Source organism: Notothenia rossii, assembly GCF_949606895.1.
Source record: "Notothenia rossii genome assembly, chromosome: 5".
NCBI lineage: Eukaryota > Metazoa > Chordata > Actinopteri > Perciformes > Nototheniidae > Notothenia > Notothenia rossii.
The window spans coordinates 36,798,072-36,824,032 of NC_136903.1; the positions used below are offsets into that span (position 1 = coordinate 36,798,072).

General features: G+C 40.4%; 1 protein-coding gene across 9 annotated transcripts in view; it reads right to left on the reverse strand.

Annotated features, from left to right (window-relative positions):
- The window catches only part of LOC307041402 (transcriptional repressor CTCF-like), an 81,021-nt gene that overhangs the window by 13,151 nt on the left and 41,909 nt on the right, over positions 1-25,961 (reverse strand). For 5 of the 9 annotated variants that reach the window (XR_013808745.1, XM_079684779.1, XM_079684781.1 and 2 more), the window contains 6 exons: positions 20,914-21,084; positions 18,548-18,681; positions 18,309-18,429; positions 14,181-14,330; positions 13,915-14,075; positions 4,020-4,160 (listed from right to left, as the gene is read on the reverse strand). Coding sequence is in view for 8 of the 9 variants with exons in the window: in XM_079684779.1 (XP_079540905.1) it covers positions 4,020-4,160; positions 13,915-14,075; positions 14,181-14,330; positions 18,309-18,429; positions 18,548-18,681; positions 20,914-21,084 (878 nt within the window). In the remaining variant the exon portion in view is untranslated. The remainder of the gene's footprint in view (positions 1-4,019; positions 4,161-13,914; positions 14,076-14,180; positions 14,331-18,308; positions 18,430-18,547; positions 18,682-20,913; positions 21,085-25,961) is intronic. The other 4 variants (XM_079684784.1, XM_079684785.1, XM_079684786.1 and 1 more) reach the window with 2 other exon arrangements.

The following is a 25,961-nucleotide window of genomic DNA, read 5'->3' on the forward strand; positions in this document are numbered from 1 at the left end:
GTTTACCATATCCTCATGTATGCACCAATACAACAATTAAGGAATATTCTGTTACAGTAAAAGTCCTGCATTCAAAATGTTCCTCAAGTAAAAGTATAAGTACTCAGATCTTGTACTTGAGTAAAAGTATAAGTACTCAGATCTTGTTCTTGAGTAAAAGTAGGAGTACTCAGCTCTTGTACTTGAGTAAAAGTAGAAGTACTCAGGTCTTGTACTTGAGTAAAAGTAGAAGTACTCAGGTCTTGTACTTGAGTAAAAGTAGAAGTACTAGAGTGTAGGAATACTCTGTTACAGTAAAAGTCCTGTATTCAAAATGTTCCTCAAGTAAAAGTAGAAAAGTATTATCATCAAAATATAGTTGAAGTAGCGACAGTAAAAGTAGTCATTGTGCAGATTGGTCCATTTCAGAATAATATATATGATATGTTTTATAATGATTGATCATTAAAGTGTTCTCAAAGCTGGTAAAGGTGCAGCTAGTTTGAATGACTTTGTATACTGCAGGGTAGCTTGTGGATTTACTCCAGGTGGAACTAAAGTCTGATTTAACACTTGATTATATTTCACATCATTCATCCACATCTGTAAAGTAACTAAAGGTATTACATACATGGAGTGGAGGAAAAGTACACCATGTACCTCTGAACTGTAGAGGAGTAGAAGTACATAGTAGCAAAACATTGAAATAATTAAGTAAAATACAAGTATCTAAAAATTGTACCTAAGTATAATACTTGAGTTTATGAACTTAGTTACTTTACACCAGTGGCTATAAAGATAGAAAGACTAAGCCTTGCACAGGGGCATGAAAATACATTTTTAAAATGCTCAACAGTGCTGCCAAAAATATAAACTGACTGCTACACAATTCAAATAAATTCCCCACACTTGTACCTATTTGCTGTAAAGGAAATATTCCCAGACGAGGAGATAACATACAACTATGGGGATCCTGCTTGGCCCTGGTGCTCAATAGTGAGCTTCTGTTCTCTTTAGGACATTGCTTAACTGACAGGGAAAAAGTGTGGCATTGCTCTTCATGGTACTACCACTCAGCTCAGTTAAGCAGATTTGATTTATTTTAGCAAAACAAATTGTACTGTTAACATTATTTTCTGAATTTCACCTGATTTAATACAAAATGAGTCAATGTTTTAAAGTCGTGCCTGTCTTTCACTTATTTACAGGAAGTAGGTGGTGGGACCGAACTTCGTACAACTCCAAACTCATCGGGACAAGATGGTAAGTTTCAATATATTGTTTTTCCATACATTGTTGCGTGTCGCTGACTGGTATAGATTGAAGCTGTTTTACCAGGACTATCGTCTTGGTAAGGGGGCTCCGTTTCCCCATACTTTGGGTCAAATTGAAACGGGTTAAATTTCATACTACACAGAAAGATAAAGGCCGTCTGGTCACAGGGTGTCTTGTAGGGACAGCAGTCCTTGTAAGGACAGATGATGTCAACAGGAGTTAAAAATGACAGCATTGAAAGGTTTCTGTATGTCATACTACACAGAAAGATAAAGGTCGTTTGGTCACAGGGTGTCTTGTAGGGACAGCAGTCCTTGTAAGGACAGATGATTTTACAAATTGTTGACATGACTAGACATTAGATCATTGCCTTCATCCAGCATGTGCACACCTCCATAACTGTTAACGGTCCCATGACATGGCCATTTCCACTGATCCATTGTTGAGGTCTACTAGAATAGATTTATAATGTTCAATGTTCCAAACTCACATTGGTTTCTCATACAGCATCTCTGTATAGTAAGTGTATTCACTCTCTGTCCTACACGCCTTGTTGGAGCTCCTGCCCCCAGCCCCCCCCCTCCCTTTGAGCCCAGTGTGCGCTGATGTGTGTTTATCTGTTACAATGGCGTTTGTTAGCAACCCGAAAGTGACACCAGTAATGACAAACAGATGAGAATGCTGCGTGGGGTCTGGGTCTGGTTTAAAAAACTTAACTAAAATTCCATTTGACTTGCTTTCTTCTTTGTTATATCGTGAAATGCACAGTGATTCGATGTTAAAATAATGCTCAACAAATGTTACCAGTACATTTTTCTGAATAATGAAGAAAATACAAACTTGGTGTTCCTTTTTTGTTTAAAGGTGAAGGTCATCTGCCTTTCCAGTAATGAAGGTTCCTTCTTTGATAAAGACTACATTCCCAAAACTGCGTCTAGCAGCGATGGATCCAGCGCTGATGAAGACTGCCCACCTGACTCTGAAGCAAATACAGATTGGGATCCTCTCATTGCCACCATCAGGGATTCAAAGCCACCCCATGGTAAGACTGCACCAACCGTCTCTACAAAGAACTGTGTTGAACAACAAGACACGGCTGCTACTACCTCCAGTGATGCAAACACAGGTATGGTGAAAAAAGAGAGAACTATTCGAAGCAGGAAAAAAAAAGCGTAATATACCATCTGACAAAGGCCTGTGCTATAATGCTTCAATTAACTGGCTATTCTTTATAATATACTCAGATCAATAGGAGACAGAGATGTTAAGTTATAAATTAAGGGTTTTTATTATTATTTACAGCAGGGGGTGGGGAATCTTTTTCCTTTCAATTTTTACAACATCCTCCGAGGGCCGTACAAATTATTGAACTCAACCTCTGCTTAAAAAAACAAAAATCACAGCCCATTCATTTGGCCTTTCTTTCATGCTGTGCAAAGAAAAAGCAACCTCTTAATCCAGATATCTTGCCATGACTCGCGCATGCATGCATGCGCACGTTGTGGCATGACCACCAAAACAGAAAGATATGGACACAAGATGTGTGCAAATGTATTTAGTATCCATGTGAACATGATTTAAGTGAGGGGAACCTAACCTCCTTTAGGGAGGCATGCTCCCCCGGGAAGATTTTTTTTTAAATATTGAAGTTAAAAGCATCAATCTGGTGCACTTTGAGAGCAACATGAGGAGATCTATGGGTACATCTTTCAACACCCATTTGAAACAGAACTGTAAGCAGATTTTTCTTTTTGGATATTTTACAAATCACTCCCCTTTTAAACTCTATTCTTGTTATCTTTAACAACTTTTTTGTTACTGTCATATAGTATTTTAAACCTGTTTTTTATTTAGTCTCTAATGTCTCATTAATAATTATAATGATCATATCAAGGTGTGCCTTAACCTCACTGAGCTGAGGTTATTTGAGCCTATCAGGAGAGAGCTCTCTTTCACCTGGTTGTAGAAAAGCTCTTTAAATTCGTTAGCATAGCTAGCTAACCAGATGCTAATAACAACAGATCCCCACTGTGCTTACAACTAAGACACAGCCACGCAAACACTGCGGCATTTGTATGGCTCCTTATGGGTACTGCAATATTTGAAGAGCTGGAGCGGCGTTCCGGTGCTCTCCGTAAGCACTCTAGTCTAGTCTACACTCCTTTCAGATGAGAAATAACCACGTGAAGACACGTTACGCTCGTGTTGTGTTCAAGGAACCTGTCCTTGGCCAGGAAAAACAGGCACTCGCTTGTTTAATTATTTTGCGATCTAGATTTCTTCTTCTTTTTTTGAAGTGAACTCTTCGGTTCTCCACGAATTACACAAGTCACCCAAAGCAGCGTTAAAAAAGCGGGAGGCGCCGAAAAGCGACTAATTTGCATCACTGTACCTCTGACACATTCCAACTTGATGAAGATCTCATCCCTGATGGGGCTTCCTGTTCTGATAATGAACCTACCACATACAATACTCAGAATCTTCCAAGGTTTAACACGACAGCTGTAACAGTCTCATTCTCTGAGAGGGCAATAATTAAGTGTGTTGCAAACCCCTAAGAATCTTCTTGCGCCTTCAAAAATTATAACATTGAAAGGTGTGGTTGGAGGATCACCAGATGGTGGAATAACCCTGATTTTGAATCACAGCTTTCATGCGTCTTGGCTGCTCTCCACCAGTCTGTCACATGGCTGCTGGGTGACTTTATGTCATTCCTGGAGCAACAATTCAAGCAACTCAGCTTTGATGGATGGCATGTTACCAACCATCTTCCTCTGGATCACATTCCAGAGGTTTCCCATGGGGTTCAGGTCTGGAGATTGGGGTTGCCATGACAGGGTCTGGATCTGGTGATCCTCCAAACACACCTTGATTGACTTGGCTGTGTGGCATGGAGTATCGTCCTGCTGGAAAAAACAATCCTTTTTGTCAGAGCAGAAGGAAGCACGACTTGTTCCAGGAGAACCTTGTACATGGTTTGATTCATGCGTCATTCACTAAATGTCACAGTGGGTGCGGGACACTGAGGCTTGTAGGGCCTCTCCAGGTCTCTGTCTAACCATAAGATGACCAGGTGTTGGACATTTGGTTGAGGATGGGTGATGATCTGGGGGGGCTTCAGCATGGCTGAATGTCTTTGTGAAGGACGCATGAACAAATCGTGCTTCCTTCTGCTCTGACAATAAGTCTGACAATAAAGTCACACAGCAGCCATGTGACAGACTGGTAGAGGGCAGCCAAAACGCATGAAAGCTGTGTTTAAAAAATAATATGAACTTGTTTTCTTTGCATTATTTGAGGTCTGAAAACACTGCAATTTTTTATTTTTATTTTGACAAGTGTTAATTTTCTGCAAAGAAATGCTCTAAATAATAATATTTGAATTTGAAATTTGGGAGAGATGTCGGTAGTAACTAGAATAAATCAAAAATGTAAATTTGACTTAAACACATACCTATAACTAGTACAACCAGAGAAACTGATGATTTAGCAGTGGTAGCATTTTTTTTGTAGAGCTGTATGTATTTGTACATAGATACACTTTTATTTTACCTTATTTTTCAAAACATTTCATTTTAAAATGTATTAATAACAAATATATTTGGTAAAAGATGTTTTAGTTTTAAGTGAAGAAATGTTGGTGATGAAAAAAGGTTCATTAAAAATGAGGTAAATGCTTAAATCCAAGCTGTTGAATCTGTTGTCCTTTTTATTTGAAGGAATCCCATTGACTCTACAGTTTGAATCTGTGTCTAATATTCACTTTTGAGGCAAAACGTATAAATTATGTCAGTAATTCTTTAGAGGTGACACAGTGACACGCGGCCCATGAAAGTTGTCTCCGCTGCCTACTAGGTGGGTTCGAATCCCAATCCCTCCGTAGCTTACAGGCAATGTCTTATCCTGTCTTCCAACTTCACACTCTCTCTGGAATAATGGCACTCTGGTCAAAAACATCTTTAAAAAAATTATTTGAAATATCTGCAAATTAAAAGTCCTTGTCAATTTTGTACACTCAACTGGTACAGAAATCCTGTAAAACAAAATATGCATTTGCAGGCCACACAATAGCAGCATCTTAGGGAGCTCATTCCTTTGTCATTGGTGAGAGATGTAGGGGCTCTTTAACCTCAGCTAAAACTGTGCAAGTGATTTAGACTGTTAACCAACAGAGAGCTGAAAAACTGTGTCCTGCTCTCTTTATTACAACCAGTCTAACATCAATAATGCTTTTGTGTATGGTTAGAGACCTGTTAAATCCCGGTGGTTCACAAATAAGGTATTGTTCGGGTAGTGTGTGTGTAAAATGCCCAGTTTTACCTGATGTCCTTATAACTAAGGTATTGTTAGGCTAGTGTGTGTGTATAAACTGTCTAGTTATACCAGATGTCCTTATAACTAAGGTATTGTCAGGCTAGTGTGTGTGTGTGTATAGCATGTCCAGTTATACCAGATGTCCTTATAACTAAGATATTGTTAGGCTAGTGTGTGTGTGTATAAAATGTCCAGTTATACCAGATGTCCTTATAACTAAGGTATTGTTAGGCTAGTGTGTGTGTGTGTGTGTGTATATAAAATGTCCAGTTATACCAGATGTCCTTATAACTAAGGTATTGTTAGGCTAGTGTGTGTGTGTATAAAATGACCAGTTATACTAGATTTCCTCATAATTTAGGTTTGTTTAAGAATTATAACCATTATCCCTTTTGAGCTCATCATAACAATGGCCTCTGTATTTGTGTGTGTGCATAGGACAACTCCAAATAGTGGTGCAGGAATGAGTCTTAAAACCAGGAAGTGAGTCAGCATTTCACCACTTCCTGTTCCCTCGTCTCAGAGCCATTGGGATTTCTCTATAGGAATTAGGAAAATATCTGAAATAAGGTCTGTGGTTGAGACACATTTGAGAGACGGATCACGTTTTGTTCTACGACAGTAAATCCATCAGCAGTGACCCCACTGGTAATTTCTGAAGAGTTGACGTGTCTGAAAAACGATGGTTGTTACCAAGTGGCTGAATAGGACTACAGAAGTCGTGGAGGACGTTGTACGTCATTACAACGAACACGTAAACACTCCTCTAAGTTATTTAGCCCTGTTCTGCTTGAAAGCAAGTACCTGCTTCCTGCAAACTGTTCAAACAAACGCTTCAACTCGTATAATTTAGAATCTGTATGTTTGAATATGGATCTTAAGTTGGCGAGACGTGGAAGCAGCGACCCTGCTGTAGTTAGTTTATAGCATAACGTTAGCATTTTGCTTCTGCAACTCAGTCAACTTAATATTCACTTGTCCACTAAAAAGACAACATTTCTCAATATTTCACTTCCTTCCATGATCATTTTAGGCTGTGCAGGTTCTATCATATGTCAAGGTCTTTGTCAGAATTAAATCCTCTGTCACTTTTCAATGACAGCCGACTGCAGGGTTCTTACACCTTTTCCAAAGTCAAATTCAAGCACTTTTCAAGATGCATTTTCAAGGTGCATTTTCAAGCTTTTCAAGCAGCGTACAGCTGTTGTAAATTACATATTGATATGCACATACTTATACTCAAATGATTATTTCCCTACCTCACATTAAATCAGATGTTCTTTATGCTATAAACAACCAAATGTGTGTTTCGTAATAGCATTCTACATAAGGATGAAAAATTAAAGATAAGAAAACAAAGTTTAATATTGTAAAATGAGTGACCCATATCATATATAGTAGACTGGGCATCCCATATAACCTGGCTGAGCCAATATAAAACAATCAGCCAACTAACTTTTCAATAAATTCTTTATTAACATTTTTAACATTTTTGAGGTCCTTTTAGGGTGGCAGTAAACATACGGCTATCCAAGGTTAGGACAAAACCATTGAAACACAAAGCTGATATAAAAAAAAAAGCGTGTGCAGAGATCCTCTTTCTGTGTAAGAGTTTTGGAGGTTTCCAGGGAATTTTTTTCAGAATATAAAACTTTTATTGCCAAAATCTCCCGATAAATACATGTTTGAAGCTTGTAAAGGGAAGATGGCAGCTCTCCCTCGCACTAATGCTTTTACGTAGCAATGCTCCCCCCTTCCCTCCCGCTGACATTATGAATGTATGGTGTATAGTAATCATAGATAACACGGCAGGGTCCGTTACATTTTGTTTTCATCTGATTTCAAATAAACAAAGTCTTGGCTTTCAGAATATTAAACTTGTTTCGGCAAATTCAGATGATAAATACAACTTTGAAGCTTATAACGGCATAATTACAAGCGGAGAACGGAGTAACTTTACGTCAAAGCAGCCGGTGGTTCTCGTGAGTGTTTTCCCCGGGAAACTAACACAATACACACAAACGCAAAAATACACAAACACACACACACACACACTCGCGAGCTTCCCCCAGACCAGTAATACAAACGAAAATATGTTTCCTCCGTTAGAAAGCTAGGAATATCCTCTTTCCAACAGTGTATAACTCAAAATGTGTCTTCCGGTCAATGTGACTGATTTCGATGGAGCAAGTTTAGGCACGAAAAATACTACCAGTAGAAATACATTGCTTTTATGTGCTTCATCCTCTGAAAACCACAGGATGGCGACTGTCGCACATACTGACATAGGTACGCTCCTTTTTATTATCGTCACCTGCATAAGCAATTATCCCACATCGAGTTCGCAAACGTTACTAGCTTAAACAAACGTAACATGCAACGTTAGCCTAATCCAAAATGCTCTACTACGGCTTACCTTTCATATGGCTCGTCAGCGCAGACTCTCCCATCGCGAATAATTGAAATTCTTCGTGGCAAACTGTGCAGAAGGCGAATCGTTGAGTTGATCATCGTTTTAGCCACAGCTTGTATTTCTTTTCGGATAGCCAACGCTCGTTAAAACAGCAACCTCCTGGCATACTGTCATTCTCTCATTAGAATGCCCAGGTCACACAAAATAAAACACTTGCAGGTCGCGCGCATAGCGCGGGAAGGCCGGAGCGGAGCTGTTTTATGTAGAAGCGAAGCAACTAAGCTCGCTCCGACTTCTTTATTTTCTTTTAATCTAAAAAGCGAACTATTCAGTCAGACAGTAATTTATTGTAAAAGTAAAGCATTTACAATTTCAAGCACTTTATCTCAAATCCAAGCACCATTCTCAAAATTCAAGCACTTTTCAAGTCATGAAAACACCTCGTAAAAATTCAAGCATTTTCAGGGATTTCAAGCACCCGTACGAACCCTGCGACTGGTAAAGAGATTGTGAGAAATACTTGTATTGTCCATCGCAAAATCCCTGCATATGGTGATTAAAAATAGGTGTTTGTCATCAAAGCAACAAGAAAAAAGCTGCATATCTTGATGTTCAGGTCTCTGAACACTGAGGTCTGTGAACATGAGAAAGTGGTCTGCTCTTTGTACCATTGCTCTCCTAAGTTAAATACTTTTTTCTGTTCAACATTTAAAATAAACGGAAGTATTGGGCTACTTTTTCAGTCACAAAATATTACGCAACACATGTTTGAGGATAATGTCCAGTGAAACAATTATTGTCCTCATGAGTACAGGTTTTCTACAATTCTGTGTGCGTGTATATTGTCCAGATATACCATTGTGGTCCTCATAACTCAGGGACTTGCTGTGTGTATGGGTGTGTATGGGTAATGTCCAGCTAATCCAGAGGGGTTCTCATAAGTCATAATTGTGTCAGGAAACGCCCACTCCCGCCCCCGTCCTCAGTCCTGTGGAATTTCAGGTCTACAGATCTCTACACTCTTTTACCAAAACTGAATTCTAAATAGCCAGAAATGTAGCTGAATTTTTTATGATCAGTTCAAGCACGCTGCTGTCTCTCTACGGCAAAGGGAAAGGTGGGTCCCCATAAGTCAGTGTTTGAACTGGTACGAGGAAAAAGTCCTGACAAACCGTGTGTGTGTGTGTGTGTGTGTGTGGAGCGGAGCTTCAGAAACAGAGCGGAGGGAGAATGTGAATACGCAAAGCAGTGGACACTGAAACATGCACATACATCGGATAAATAACATAGGCGTTTAGTTTATAAAAGAGCACATGTTCAACATGAAAAGTGACTGTAGATAGATTACTTCAGTTGCAATTTGGTGCTATATATATATATATATATTTTTAAATAAAAAAAACCCACCTTGAATTTCAGGCGGGGCGCGTGGCTCCGTTGGCAGGGCGCAGCGCCCCGCCAAGACAATGGTAGGGGAAACACTGGAGTTGTCTTATTAGTAAGCCTAATTTATACTTTTGTAGCAACACTATTTTTATATAATGGCAAAGAAAGGGTTCAGTCTTTTCTTTTTTTCCTGTGTCATATGTGGCAGCACTGTTCAATAGGGATGTAACGATATACCGAATATCGCGGTAAATAAACTTCCCAATACCGTTGTGAGACTGACAAAATCGACCGCAATTTAATTTAAAAAAAAAAATTTAATAAAAAAAAAAAAAAAAAATGTAAACACTTTAAAAAAAAAAAAAAAAAACTTTATTTAACCAGGTGGTCCCATTGAGATCATCGATCTCTTTTTCAATAGAGACCTGTCCAACATGGCAGCAAGTAGGTTACAACATGAAAATAAAACAGCAGATAACAGAAAAGGACATCGTATTTACAGGGCCACATTTACACACCTAGAGACATGTACCAACCATATATTTATATCTCGCCATGTCAATAAGCCTGGCGTTAGACTTTTTCGCTGTCCGTCATTTTGACAGACAGGATCGTAAAATATCCGTCATAATCCCTGATTACCCGTCGGGTCTGAACAGTTCACGATAGAGCATGCTCGTGAACTGTCAACGGGGGGGGGGGGGGGGTGTTTATTACGTGTGTACGCGCACAGCGTAAAGCAAAACCTCCCAGACATGTATTGATCTGTACGGCAAAGTCCGGTTTGGAAACTATATAATTTCCTTTTGGAGGGCATGCATAACACGGCATAACACCAGAGCCTGGCTGCGGGGAAACGTTGGCACTGTTCCGAGTTTCTTCTAATCTGTCAAAATGACAGACTGCTTTCAGATTTTTCCGTCATTGTTAAATAAAATATTCGGTTAACGCGACCACTGGTGTCCCAGCAACATCAGTACCAAGCGAGAGAGTTTTTTCCAGAGCAGGGGATATTGTAAATGCCCAAACATCCCAGTTTATAAATACCTGGAAATATGGACATTCTCATATTCCTAAAAACCTGTCTGATGATGCTGAGTGAGTGACTAGTGAGTTTGAGTTGAGTTACTTGAAAAACTAAAGTGAAACTTGATTTATTTTTATTGCAGGGTCTGATTATTAAATGTCCTTGTTTATTTGTGAGATGCAGTGGCACAAAGAAAATGCTTACTTTGTTTGGTAGTACTGGTAGGTACAAAAACACTGGTTTTCTTGTTCCAGTCGGTTACTGTCACTTTGTTTTTGACACTTTAAAATACTGCTATCCTACAAAAATGCTGTAAAAATCAGATTTATTATGTAATAAAAAAACATTTTCCGAGTAAAAAAATGTTTTATTGAAAAAGATATTTATGAATTTTTTTCTTCTTCCCTTTATTATTCAATGTCGCGATAAATACCGTACCTTGGACTTGTTATCGCGATATTATCGTACCGTGAGTTTTTGGTATCGTTACATCCCTACTGTTCAATGTTTCTTGAAAACATTACCCACTGTAGTATGTGATGTGTGAATAAACTCCAACTCTGTATCAACAACACTGTTGTGTAACTTCAGTTAAATACTTGTGTGTAGATTAGAAAGAGGTAAGACAAAGGATCTGCAGTATTTTATGAAGTATTCATCGTACAAAGGTACGTTTTATACAAGTAGAAGCGTGTATTTACCTGGTAGTAGGCTGTCAGTAATGGCTACGCCTTTCTATTTGGACTGGAAGATCTCGGCAGACTGGCAACTTCAAAAGTAGCTCTTGGTTCAAAAAAGGTTGGGAACCCCTGATATAGGATCTTGATCCCCTTAGGCCAGTGTTTCTCAAAGGGTGGTCCGTGAGCGCCCTCTAGTGGTCCTTGAGTATATCGGTAACATTTCACATTTGAAATAAAAATACATTTACATTTTCCGCACTCTCGCGGGAATATCTCCGCAAAGGAGCGAGTTTAAGTTTGACTTTCGATTGCACGATATAGCCCAGCGCAGCACCTTCGTCACACATTGCCACTTGTTTGTACCATTTCCAGGAGAGTTGTAATCTGTTCTAGAAAAACAATGTGTTTTTATTTTTATTTCAAGAAGCGTATAAAACAAACAATGGACGTATTTTATTCAAATTTATCCATGCTGAAAGTAGATTTAGATGTGTTAGGAGTGAGATAGACATTATTATCTAATCTATGCATCCAATGAAGCATTGCATGAAGTCTGTTGATGATCAGAGGCTGTTGTTGGGGCTGCATAAATGTTATTGTTTTGTAGGCAGACCATGCAGGCCAGCCCAATAGCCGCTTTCACACCGCAGGACTTGCCGTACTTTAGTGCGGGCACTAAATTACCACGGCACTGAATCCGCCAGGGGGCTAGTGCCAATCGCATTCACACCGCAGTACTTTCCCTGAGGCAAGATTATGCTGACGTCACTTCGTCCTCTTCTCTGGGTTTACTGGCAGGCCGCAAAACCACTTCACGGCGAGTACAAAAAAAACGAGAGAAGAAGAACTACACGGGGGAGGGGGTATAAAGCCCACCCGCTGTACATTATATATATATATATATATATATAATAGGTAGGCTCAGCAGACAGACCGTAGTGCAAAGATAAAGTGTCACATGATTATCTACTAAATAGTGAATTCAGCATCAACTTCACCAAGATGAAGTTCATATCTTCCTAAGATACGTGTTACTTTATGTCCCTACTAGAATCCGAGCTCAAATGACTCAAACCAACAAAATGTCCAAGCAAAGAATCATGTGCACCATGAGGCTGGGTTATAAGGGTAATTTACAAATAAAATACCCCATTATAACAATGGACTTTATCTTTATGTATTTATTATATATTACCCCCTCAGGCTGATTTTGGAAAAGGACATTAATCGTTGTTTGGTGTTTTTCCCTTATTTATCTAAAACAAATGACATGATAAATTACTTGTGTTTATGTGTGTAAGACTTGTGTTTCTGCCCCTTCCATTGCTGCACAAGGTTGCAACATTGTAGATAAATTCAACCACCGACACCTGTCTGCTCTCACATTCTTCAATTCTGCAAATTTGGGGTGGGACACAATAAATAAAGCTTCGCCAGTTTGTTTGTTTTATTGCACAGTCAAGACATAACCATAACGGCATCACGCCGCTCGAGTAGCTTTTGCGAACATCGCTCAAAACATTTGGAGTTGGGAACTGCTTTCTGTAGAAGCTGCTGCATCCCGTCTTCAAGAGTAAATTGCCAGAAGCGCCGACACTTCCTCATCATTCCACCGCTCCAGTGTTGTAGTACGTGTGGTCATAACTGCTTTAAAGCACAAAAAAACTACTCGCTCAGGTGTGGATGTGGTTTTGTAGCGAGGAAAAAAATGGCCGCCTAACAAAACAAATTCAGAGTCTAACGGGGCGTGGTTTGCAATTCGCCCAGCCAATAGAAATAGAATAGAAATTGGCACTCTTTTATCACCAGGTTCGTACCACCTCTTTAGCAGGGACTGAAAATGGCCAAAAGAGTTCCCGGCACTGAGTAATCCCGGCGGTGTGAACGCGACATTATTGGTACTAACGGAACTAAAGAACCAAAGTACCAGGGAAAGTCCTGTGGTGTGAATGCATGGTTACCAAGGTTGATGTTTTAATAGCATTTTTACAAAAAAAAAGCCCAGACGAGCCTAACATGTGAAAAAATGGCTTGGACCTCAGAGAGTTAAACTTGGGCCTGCGACCATAGTTTTACTGTATTTTGTTTTGAAAATCCACAGCGGAGGTTTGTGACGTACTACATGTATTTTGCATATCTCTCAGTAGCCAACGATCTGTGAGTCTGTTGACTCAGACATAAACTCCGTAATAAATGTAGTCTACATTTCATAAAAGGTGTAAAACCTGTGAGTATTTTAAATCGCATTTGAACGAAAGGCTTATATTATCTGTAGTTGTATTTGTATTGTTGATTTAATGTGTGAACGAGCCGATATAGAGAGGTCACGTTAAGCTGTTGTTATTATTAGGCTGTATTTTGTTATAAACTGTTGGAGTGGTAAGCAGGCCTATTGTTTTTGGATATTTGTGGAGTTAGGTGGTCCCCGAGTGTTTTTTTATTGGTTAAGTGGTCCTTGGTATGAAAAGGTTTGAGAAACACTGCCTTAGGCCACACCCTCCCTCATTACACAAATACATCACCTGATATGCTTCAATACAATACGCATTCAAGTTTATACAGCTTGGAGTTGGAAAATAAGCATAACAATTATGATATGGTCAAAATACTCACTTGCCTAATAATTGTGAACACAGTATATCTTTAAAGTTGGCGAAATGATTCCAACATGTGACTTACAGGTGTTTCTTTTTGCCCAGGTATGCATTTTTTCATTGATTGCTATTCTTTATATTATTTTAAATAAAATCAGGATTCCAAATTGTTTATTTTTTCCGAATGTAATGAAGTTGCTGCTGATAATAACATGATACTGGCTAAAGATAAAAGAGAACACAAACCTGGCGGCAGCAGTAGTCGCACATCTCGCATTTGAACCTCTTCTCGTTCTTGTGGGACTTCTGATGCTGGATCAGAGCGTAGCGCTCGTGGAACACGGCGTCACAGTAGCGACACTTTTTCCCAGTCTCGATGAAAGAGTGTTGCTTACGCAGATGGACTCCTGCAATGCAAACAGAGGAGAAAAAGAAAAGACATGAGGGGAATAAAAACGACATGCAAAGTGAACTATCTTGTCAGTCTGATAAGTTTATACAGTTTGTGTTACCTAAGTCACTCTTGCGTGCGATGACAGTGTCGCAGTGTGGACAGTGGAACTTGGCCACGTTCTCTGTGTGTTTCTGCAGAATGTGCATCTTCATGGTTCCACTCTGGGTGAATCGGGCGTGGCAGATGTAGCACTCGTAAGGTTTTTCTCCTGAGAAGAGGATTGAAAATGTACATATGTTTATCATCGTTCACATTTATGTTCATAGTCAACAAAACAATATAGGAGAATAAGAGGCGGGTCAGATTAGCACCACAAATGTCATATTTTACTGGCTGATTGCTGGTAGAAAATGAAAGTGGTTAGTATAGTAAACAAACAAACACAATAATATTGTATTAACTGGTAGGTAAAAGTTAAACATTCACAAGTATTATTTCCTGTAGACAACAAATAAATGTTGCACCTTGCAAGAGGTAACAATAGGGAAGGAGGTATACAATGTAGTATATATTTAAATCAGGATTCCTGCAGGTTTCACCAACTCAAATGTAAGACTTTTTAAGACCACTTTGAATATAATTTAAGAACTATTTCACGGCAAGAAAGTATGAAGGAAAATTGCTATGAAAGAAGAAATACTTCCCATAATTACTTACAAACTAAATGTATTCATGTTCAACATAAGAACGATGACTGAACATAACAGCTTAACAGTACAGAACTGTGTTAGCGTGTTAGACAAAAAGTGTGTATGTGTGTGTGTCTGTTCAGGCTGCGCAATTAATCGTATTTTAAATCACAATTACGATTTTGGCCTGCCACAATTACGAAGACAACATAATACAAAAAAACGATTATTTAGCTTTGCTAGGTTGTAGTCTAATTTATTTATCATATTTATATATGTTTAGTAGCTTGTGGAAATGCGCTCCAAAATATTTGTTGATCTTGTTTATTGGTATTTATTATTTTGATATTATTTATTTAAATGTATCACTTATTTAATTTATTTTTGTATTGGTTTTTCATTACATTACATTGCATTTAGCTGACGCTTTCATCGAAAGCGACATACAATAAGTACATTCGACCAGGAAGATACAACCTTGAAGAAAACAGAATCATATTAGTACATTAGGTTTCATAGAGCCAAACATTTCAAGTGCTACTCAACTGGCTTTAGATAAGCCAGTCCTTTATTAGTATATAAGTGCTTTGTTAGCAGTTCTTTGTTAGTAATTCTATCGCTCGAAGTGGAGTCGAAAGAGATGAGTTTTCAGTCTGCGCCGGAAGATGTCTAAGCTTTCTGCTGTCCTGATTTCAATGGGGAGCTTATTCCACCATTTTGGAGCCAGGATAGCAAACCCACATGTTTTTGCAGATGGGAACTTGGGTCCCCCTCGCAGTGCGGGTACAGCGAGCTGTTTGGCTGATGCAGAGCGAAGTGCATACGCTGGGGTGTAAAGTTTAACCATGTCCTGGATGTAGGAAGGGCCAGATCAATTCACAGCATGGTACGCAAGTACCATTGTTTTGAAGTGGATTCTAGGAGTTACTGGAAGCCAGTGAAGGGAAGGGAGGAGCGGCGTGGTGTGGGAACATTTTGGAAGGTTGAAAACCAGACGAGCCGCTGCATTCTGGATGAGCTGCAGAGGTCGGAGGGCACATGTAGATAGACCAGCCAGGAGGGAGTTGCAGTAGTCTAGGCGTGAGATGACGAGGGCCTGGACCAGAACCTGCGTTGTTTTCTGGGTCAGGTGGGGACGTATTCTCCTGATGTTGTAAAGCGTGTATCTGCAGCAGCGGGTCGTAGCAGCGATGTTTGCAGTGAAGGACAGTTTGTTATCTAGGGTCACACCTAGATTCCTTGCAGTCTGAGTCGGGGAAACAATAGAGGTGCCGATGTTGATTCTTAGGTCAAGAGTGGGACAATCTTTTCCCGGAAGGAAAAGCAGTTCAGTCTTGTCAAGGTTGAGCTTGAGGTGGTGAGCAGACATCCACTGAGAGATGTCAGCTAGACAAGCAGAGATGCGTGCGACGACCTGGGTCTCTGAGCGGGGAAAGGACAGAATTAGTTGGGTGTCGTCAGCGTAGCAGTGGTATGAAAAACCATGCGGGCTAATGACTGATCCGAGCGAGTTTGTGTACAAGGAGAAGAGGAGGGGACCAAGAACAGAGCCCTGAGGGACCCCTGTAGTTAATTGACAAGGGTCAGACTCGGACCCTCTCCAAGTTACCCTGTAGGTACGGTCTTTGAGGTATGAGGTGAGGAGGGAAAGTGCAGTGCCTGAAACTCCAAGTTTTTGGAGAGTGCGAAAGAGGATCTGATGGTTCACCGTGTCGAATGCAGCAGACAGGTCCAAAAGGATGATGACAGAGGAGAGGGATGCTGCTTTGGCAGTGTGCAGTTCCTCAGAGACAGCAAGGAGAGCAGTTTCTGTGGAGTGACCTGCCTTGAAAGCAGACTGGTGCGGATCCAGAAGGTTGTTCTGATGGAGATAACAGGAGAGTTGTTTAAAGACAGCGCGTTCAAGTGTTTTAGACAGGAACGGGAGGAGAGAGACAGGCCTGTAGTTTATAACATCTGACGGGTTGAGAGTGGGTTTCTTTAGGAGAGGGTTTACTCTTGCCTCCTTGAGACTGTTTGGAAAGTGACCAGAAGTTAGAGAAGTGTTGATGAAATGGGTGAGAAACGGTAGAATATCAGGAGCGATAGTCTGAAGGAGGTTTGAAGGGATAGGGTCCAGAGGACAGGTGGTAGGGCGGGCAGAGGTAATGAGGGTAAGAACCTCACTTGGAGAGACAGGGGAAAAGGAGGTTAGTGTGTGGGTGAAGGGAGGGTCTGGTGACCCAGCGTTGAGTAAAGGTGAGTCAGGAAAAGAAGAGCGAATATCATCATCCTTTTTTTTCAAAGTGGTTAACAAGGTCGCTTGACAGAAGGGAGGAGGGGGAAGGGGCTTTGGGGGGGTCCAAGAGGGTGGAAAAGATTGAAAATAGTTTTTGGGGATTGGAATAGGAAGATTGGATCGTATCTTGAAAGAAAGTGCTTTTTGCCTGAGAGATCGAAGCAGAGAAAGAGGAGAGGAAAGCCTGATAGGTTAGGAGGTCGTCATGGTGTTTGGATTTCCACCGTTTCCGCTCTGTTGAATTATACGTTCAGGGTAATCAACAGTTAAAAAGATACTGTTCAAATTATTATTGGTTTTAAAGTTCAATAAATGGATGTTTTCAAAGTCAATTAATAATCATATTTAATAATCGTGATATAAATTATTGACCAAAATAATCCTGATTATGATTTTTGCCATAGTCGAGCAGCCCTAGTGTGTGTGTGTGTGTGTGTGTGTGTGTGTGTGTGTGTGTGTGTGTGTGTGTGTGTGTGTGTGTGTGTGTGTGTGTGTGTGTGTGTGTGTGTGTGAGAGTGGCAAGAGCTATATTCAGAGCTCTGCTGCCTTGGCTACAATCTTTCATTGTTGCTGTTGTATGATTGGTGTTTAACTACGCTTTTAGGGTTGACGTAGACCCGAACGTCGCCCGGAGGTCCCTCGGTGTTGTTGCGGGAGCTGCTGCACTAGCTTAAGCTAAATTAGCAAAACAAACGCTAATTTTTGCCAAAGGTGCGGCGGGCTTCAAACACGTTCCCCTCCACTGGTTTCAACCAAGGCCTAAATTAGATGTTTTCCAACCAAATACGGTTGAACTGACACTTCCCCATATTCATTTGTAAGTAGATTCGAAGATACATGAGTTTCTGACGGCTGCTAGCTGAAGCTTGGTTGCTAGGTTACTAGCTGGGTGTTCTCTGATAAGGGGCCGGGGGAAACAAAGTTAATGATTACTGGTTCCATGTTGATTTATTTCAATACAAATTGTTGGGGGGAACTGAAAGGCTATTACTTTGCAGCCCGGACATTTCACCCAAAACACATTTAGACGCTATCGCAACACAGAAGTACCTTTCAAATCCCATGATTTTTAAGACCTTCTAAATCATATTTAAGACCTTTCTTATTTTTTTGGTCATATTTAAGACCTTTTTAAGGCCTTAAATTCAGATGATCAAATGTACGACTTTTTAAGACCCCGCGGGAACCCTGTTAAATGTTTAGTTAGTTGCAGTTAACTAATGGGGGAGAGGTATAGAAAAAGATCAAATGGCAAAATGATTTAAGTGGTCTTTTTTACCTGAGTGTGTCCTCATGTGTCTCTTCAGCTTGTACGTGTCTCTGCTGGCGTAGCTGCAAAGACTGCACTGGAACGGACGCTCACCGGTGTGAGAACGGATGTGACGCTTTAATTTGCTCACCTACAAAACACACAAGCACACAGTCACATATCAGAACACTAAAACAAAAAGTAAATCATCCATTTTATAGGCACCATATTTAGCGTATCAAACTCATAAAACACAAAGCTTGCGTTACCTCCACACTAGCGTAGTCACACATGGAACATTTGAAGGGCTTCTCATGTGTGTGTTTGTAGCGACGATGACGCACCAACTCTCCACTGGTCACAAAAGCCATGTCACAGTCCGTGCACTTGTGTGGACGAGTTCCTGCATTCACAAACAAAACAAAGACATGTCAGCAATAGTGGTGCAACAACTAATCGACTTAATCGATTACCAAATTAGTTGCCAACTAATTCAGTCTTCAATTCGTTGGTGACGTCATCACGTCTGTTTTACGCGCCGTTAAGCTCCAACGTTATTGGTCTTTTTATCGATACTAGAGACATTTAAAAAAAAATATGTCATGTATTATTGCTACAAAAACATTATATCGCAGTCTTAGTGTCGCCAACTCGTTTCTAACATGCAAAAAGACAAACAAATGCGTCTATGATATATTTTCGATCAGACGAGATCTCTCTCCCCTGTCTGTGTGGGAGGGGACGGGGCAGTTTACACACACGCAGCTGCTACATGCAGCAACGCAATGCGGAGATGGCGGAGAGAACGCGCTCCGAGGTGTGGTTAAACTTTACCCGTCTCGATGTGGACAATGCTCGTTGCCAAAAGTGCAATAAGAGTTTAGCATGTAAGGGCGGAAACACGAGCAATTTGTCTAAACATTTAGCAAAAGTGCACCACATTCAGACGGAGGAATGCACCGGGTTCGACTGTCTTTCCAGCAGCTCTGTAGCCCCATCCACCAGTAACGTTTCCACGTCAGGTGTTATGTATGCCAGTAGCAACACACAGAGTTAACTCAATTATACAAACATGGGTTAATGATTAGAGGTAACTGAGTTATTTATTTTGTTAAAGTTTCAGCTATTCTGTTTACAGTTCTGTTATCACATTATTTAATACGATTTGTTAAAACACTGTTGTTTCTTTTGATGTGAAATATTATTTATTTAATTTAAATAAAAAGCAATGTTAATTTTGTTCAAAATGTGATTAGTTAATTTAATAATATATGTATTTTTGAATCAAGTATTCATCTTTATTGTCTTCATTGTTAGTTTCCACATGCCTAAAACAACCTCAAGCTAAATCTAAAAGTTGATGAATAAATAAGAGCGTTTGAGAAATTGTGCAAGGCATACAGTAATACTCCGAATAGTCGATTAATCGTTTCATTAATCGATAGATTAATCGATTATCAAATTAGTCGTTTGTTGCAGCCCTAGTCAGCAATCACTGCATGGTAGGGCTGTACCCGAATATTCGACTATTCGTTCGTTGGCCAACTATTCGGGTTTCAATTTCATTATTCGGATTTTTTTTTTTTTTTTTTTTTAAAGAAAGAAAATGTTGCCCTAAATGTATGCTATCAATAAAGGCGAAATGCCATATTCTTATACTATATTTATACTTTTGAAATGCACTGTTAAAATGCGGAAATATATACAATCTCAGCCTGTGCTCCTGACATCGCGTTCACTCAGTCACGAAGGCAAACGGCACGCTTCACCTCGTTTCACACACCTGAACACAAAATGCCGAAGACTTCAGCTGTGTGGAACCATTTTAAATTGGGCGACGGTAAGAATAAGGCAGTGTGCCAAATATGCGACAAGAAACTGGCCTACCACGGTGGCAAAACAACTCTGAAAAGTCACCTGGATGCTGTAAGTAGTAACCTAGCTTAGCTTAGCTGTTGTCAAGTTGCCATGATGAGGCTGCTTTATCCGCCGTTTAAACAGTAACGTTACACATGATAAAAACGTGCACTTACTTTGCTTGGAAAATAGTTGCAAGCAAGCAACCGAATTGTTTTTTTATATTAGTTTTTCAATTTGATCCGAATAGTGAAAATAATAGGAGTAATGTGGCAATTATTGGCATACAGTTCGTTCATTTATTTTTCGTTCTTCATTTATTTAAATACTGTTTACTGTATCGGTAACAAGTTATAACAGAAATATGTGTTTTGTATCTTCAGGTTGTAAAACGTTATAGACGGAATTTGGAACCAGATTTGGTCCCCGGGCGCTGCACTGCGGCTGGGTTAAATGCTGAGGACACATTTAGTTTTAATGTATGCGAGTACTCAGACAATAAATAAATATAAATTGTAATAGTATGCTCTTTCTGCGCTTCTGCTTAACAGCGTGTTGTCAGTTGTCTCGGATTCGGAGCGTGTTATGAAACCTTTTGGAGAAAAAAAATGTTATTTAAAAAAAAATCTCTCCGCACCGAATATTCGCTGCTGATTACTACCGAATATCCGTAGCCCAAAAAAATTGTATTCGGGACAGCCCTACTGCATGGTACTGAAGAACTTAAAAATTATTCTGTCTCATTAAAGTTTTAATGAAGATGTGTGCTTATGTCTACCAGTGTGTGTGTTGAGATGGTTTCTGAGCAGGGTGACGGTCCTGAAGGCTCTTCCACACAGGTGACATTTGTGGGGTCTCTCGTCCGTGTGACTCTTCATGTGTCTATCCAGGTTGGAGCGCCGGGGGCAGGTGTAGCTACACAGCTCACACTGAAACGTCTTCTTCACTCCTAAAACACAACAATGACATAAACAGAACACTCACTTAATATGCTTTTTTTGGTCTCCACAACCCAATGGACAAACTTCTCTGGAGAAAAACAACATACTCAACGTAACTCTGAATATGAACACAATTTTAGAATAATAGAATAATAATTACAACATAATTTCACTTATAGTTCATAAGAAATAATACGGATCCATCACCCAACATTACCAGATACTGTCATGTCTTGTATGTCATGCCTACTCAACTCACTGTTGAGTACTGACATTCCCAGAACAAATTACAATAACTTCACTTCTAAAAGGGGTAAATTAATAATCTTTTTTCTCAAAGCAATGATAAACCTGTGAGTTGGATGTAGAAGAGTCAGAATCAATATAGATGTTTTTATTTTAAAGTAAATTCAGATTGAACATAGTAAAACTATATATGAAAACTCCGTTATTGACATAAATATGAAGATGGATTATCAGTAGGGCTGTACCCGAATATTCGAATATCCGATCGTTGGAGTACTATTCGGGTTTCAATTTCATTATTCGGATATTCGTGTTGTTTGTTTTTTCCCCGTTTTTTTTTCTCAAATGTAATTGATTGAAATCTCCAATATCAATGTAAGAGCTTGTTCGGGCGGTGCTAACACTTAACCATAAACGTTATCGTTTACTTTCTCCGTCTTTATATGTAGATATTACTTTTCTCCGCTAATCTCCGTCACGTTGTTTCCAAAGCAACAACAACTTCCTGTCAACAGCACTACCTCTCCTTCAAAATAAAAGCATGTCCATAAATAAGAAGCCAAGCCAAATTACACTTAAGACATATACAACTGCAACGAAAGCAACAAACACAATGCGATATCCTTTTCAAATTCAAAGAACACAAATTGGGTTAATAACTATAAAACAACAATACTGTAGAATAACAAAATGAATGCCGTGAATACACTCCATATTATTCCAATATTCGCTGCTGATTACTACCGAATATCCGGAGCCCGAAAAATGGTATTCGGGAAAGCCCTAATTATCAGTAATCATTTCAGACCCATTGGATTAACCTATGGATTAACCTTCAGCAGCGTTTTTATCATTTTAATGCCATTGAACACAACTTCGGACCCATTTCAGGTGAGGGTTGGCCTCCGCCAAGGCTGCGCTTTGTCACCAATCCTATTTGTAATATACATGGATCGGATTTCGCGGCGTAGTCGTGGGGGAGGGGGTCTGCAGTTCGGTGGACTAAGGATTGCACCACTGCTTTTTGCAGATGATGTGGTTCTGATGGCTTCATCGGTCTGCGACCTTGAGCACTCACTGGATCAGTTCGTAACCGAGTGTGAAGCGGCTGGGATGAGGATCAGCACCTCCAAATCTGAGGCCATGGTTCTCAGCAGGAAACCGATGGACTGTCCACTCCGAGTAGGGAATGGGTCCTTACCCCAAGTGAAGGAGTTCAAGTATCTCGGGGTCTTGTTCTCGAGTGAGGGAACAATGGAGCGTGAGATGGGTCGGAGAATCGGAGCAGCGGGAGCGGTACTGCAGTCGCTTTACCGCACCGTTGTGACGAAAAGGGAGCTGAGCCAGAAGGCAAAGCTCTCTGTCTACTGCGCCATTTTTGTTCCTACCCTCACCTATGGTCATGAAGGATGGGTCATGACCGAAAGAACGAGATCGCGGGTACAAGCGGCCGAGATGGGTTTTCTCCGCAGGGTGGCTGGTGTCTCCCTTAGGGATAAGGTGAGAAGTTCGGTCATCCGGGAGGGACTCGGAGTTGAACCGCTCCTCCTTCGCGTCGAAAGTAGCCCGTTGAGGTGGTTCGGGCACCTAGTTAGGATGCCACCTGGGCGCCTCCCTAGGGAGGTGTTCCAGGCACGTCCAGCTGGGAAGAGACCAAGGGGTAGACCTAGGACCAGGTGGAGGGATTATATCACTTCGCTGGCCTGGGAGCGCCTTGGGATCCCCCAGTCAGAGCTGGTTGATGTGGCCAGGGAAAAGAAAGTTTGGGGCTCTCTGCTGGAACTGCTACCTTCGCGACCCGACCACGGATAAGCGGGAGAAGATGGATGGATGAACAAAACTTTTGATCAGAACAACAGCACAGGTAAGACAATGTCCTGTTTTTGCTACGTAAAGCTCCGTGTTTTGATGTGTGTGTTTGTTTCCCCTGTCGAGAGTTCAGATCGCTCAGTGATGATACTTATACCCCTAGAATCTGTGGAATCTCAGCTTGCTAATAGATATCTTGTTTGTGCAGATCCGAAATGTAATAAGGGTATTTATACCTAGAGTTCTGTGCTAAGTGAGTTAGTTCTTCAGTGTGTCATCCCGTTGGATTTTACGTCAATAGAATTAAGACCCCACGGACACCTTGTTACTGGTTACTTTGCAGCCCGCACATTTCTCCAGAAAAACACAGTTAGACGTGATGGCAACACAGAAGAAGCCTACCTTTCAAATACGATCATTTTTAAGACCTTTTAAATCATATTTAAGCCCTTTCTAATTGTTTTGATCATATTTAAGACTTTTTAAGGCCTTAAATTCTGATTATCAAATGTAAGACTTTTTAAGACCCCGCGGGAACCCTGTAAATATATTATAGTTCTCAGATATATATACAAACATGTCTCTGAAGTGTTTGGTTTGAAATACCAAACAGATCATTGCAGCATCCCATAATCCCCTCTGTTTCAGCCCTGTTTCAAAAGTGCTGATTCTCTGTCTGTTACTTTGATGAAAATAAGGAGCCACTCCCCACGCCCCTCTGAGAGATATTTGGTTAAAAAGAACTAGGGCTGTCAAGTTAACATTTGTAATGCCACTAATTATTTTAACGTGAGATTAACGCATCTGTATTTGTCCTCGGTCTGCCCCGTAGTTTCAGAGCCCAAAGGCTTGACGTTGTTGTTGTTGTTAGTTGGATGGTGGGAGATTCTAGCGAGAGATATGGATACAACAAAAGGTGTTTTAAACAGCAAGCCAAGCGCACACAGCTGATGTTGACAGCCCCGCTCTTGCCGCTCGCTTGTGGCAGACCACGCTTGAAAGTTTGCCGGGGAAACGCCTGGACAACAACAGAGATAGCTAAATGGGTGGCTACAGCTTAACATGGAGGACGAGGGGCTGCGTTAGATAATTCGGATTGCATCCAACGCGTCGACTGCACATCACAGCGCATTATTTTGACCCAAAGTGGGAACTTCAGTCTCATGCTTTGACTGAAGATGAAGACAGAGGAGCGGCATTTCGCCGACAACTGTGAACAGGCTTGTCTGTTTGAGAAACTGGCTCAGTGCAAAGAAGTACACAGGGTTGGGAGAGAGTGTAAGAGAGAGAGAGAGAGAGAGAGAGAGAGGGGTTCCAGGTTGTTGTATTGAAAATATTCAGGAGAATATTTGTCATAGTTCAGAGGTTGTTGTGTTGAGAATATTCACTAGAATATTTGTCATTGTTCAGAGCTTGTTGTGTTGAGAATATTCTGTCAATATTTGTCATTGTTCCAATGATAATAAACAAACATTTGCATAAAGCATATTTGTCCACTCATATGTTGATAAGAGTATTAAAAACTAGAAAAATATTCCTCTAAGGTTAATTTAGAACAGATAAAAGTGAATTAAGTTTTCCGCACTCTCGCGGGTATATCTCCGCAATGGAGCGAGCTTAAGTTTCATGATATAGCCCGGCGCAACACCTTCGTCAAACATGTTGCTACTTGTTTGTAACATTTTCAGGCAATTTGTAATCTGTTCAAGAAAGATGATGTGTTTTTTGGGATTTCAAGAATCATATAGAACAAACAATGGATGTATTTTATTAACATTTATCCATGCTGGAAGTAGATTTAGATGTTTTAGGAGTGAGATAGAGATTATAATCTAATATATGCATCCAATGAAGCATTGCATGAATTCTGTTGATGATCAGAGGCTGTTGTTGGGGCTGCATAAACGTTTTTTATTTTTGTTTTGTAGGCAGACCATCATAGGCGGATTTTGCGGGGGGGCATTGCCCCCCCTGGTGGCTGAAATATGTTATATCATTACTAAATCTAAAACTGTTCCAATACAAATATTTTGTATATATAAATATTTTAATAGATGTAATAAAATGATTGTTACAATACAAATCTGAATAATATCATCTTTTGTTTGAAATAATTTCATTTTTGAGCAGTCGCATGTTGTGACCATAGACTGTATATATAAAGGGTTGTGACGTGTGTGTGTGTGTGTGACGTGTGAAGTTAAGGACAAAAGTTCCCTCACTTTTTTTTGTATCCAAGTGATTCAGCTATTGAATTAGCAGTAATGGATATTCGGCGATTTTTAAAACGTCCAATTTCGTCTTCAGCTTCAACAACAGAAGAGCCACCGACTGAGCCTAACTTTACCAACCAGCAGCCGTCACCATTTCAAGTAGGCAGACACGCAAACGAGCAGCTCTGGATTAGCTAATGTTAGCCCCACAGCGGAGAGCTCTGGATTAGCAGGACCAGCTAACATTAACCCCACAGCAGGGAGACCACCGGCACCGGGGCCGTCAGTGGGTCATGATGATCTTGGGGGAAAGCACAGCTGTCCCAAGCAGCCTACTTTATCCGATTTCCCCTCAAAAATGTTTGGGAAAACGAAACGATCATTTTCCACGTACTATTACAAGAACTATCCCTGGCTGGAATATTCAGTACGAATTGATGCCGTCTTCTGTTTTTCATGCCGCCACTTCCAGACTGACAGCGGTGTGGAGGATTCCTTTAGAAAGGGCCTGAGTGACTGGAAAAAACTAAGCAGCAAACTGGAGAAACATGCACAATCCCAGGCCCATCTGAACTGCATGGTTAAATGGGATAACTATAAAAAGTGACTGCATCTTC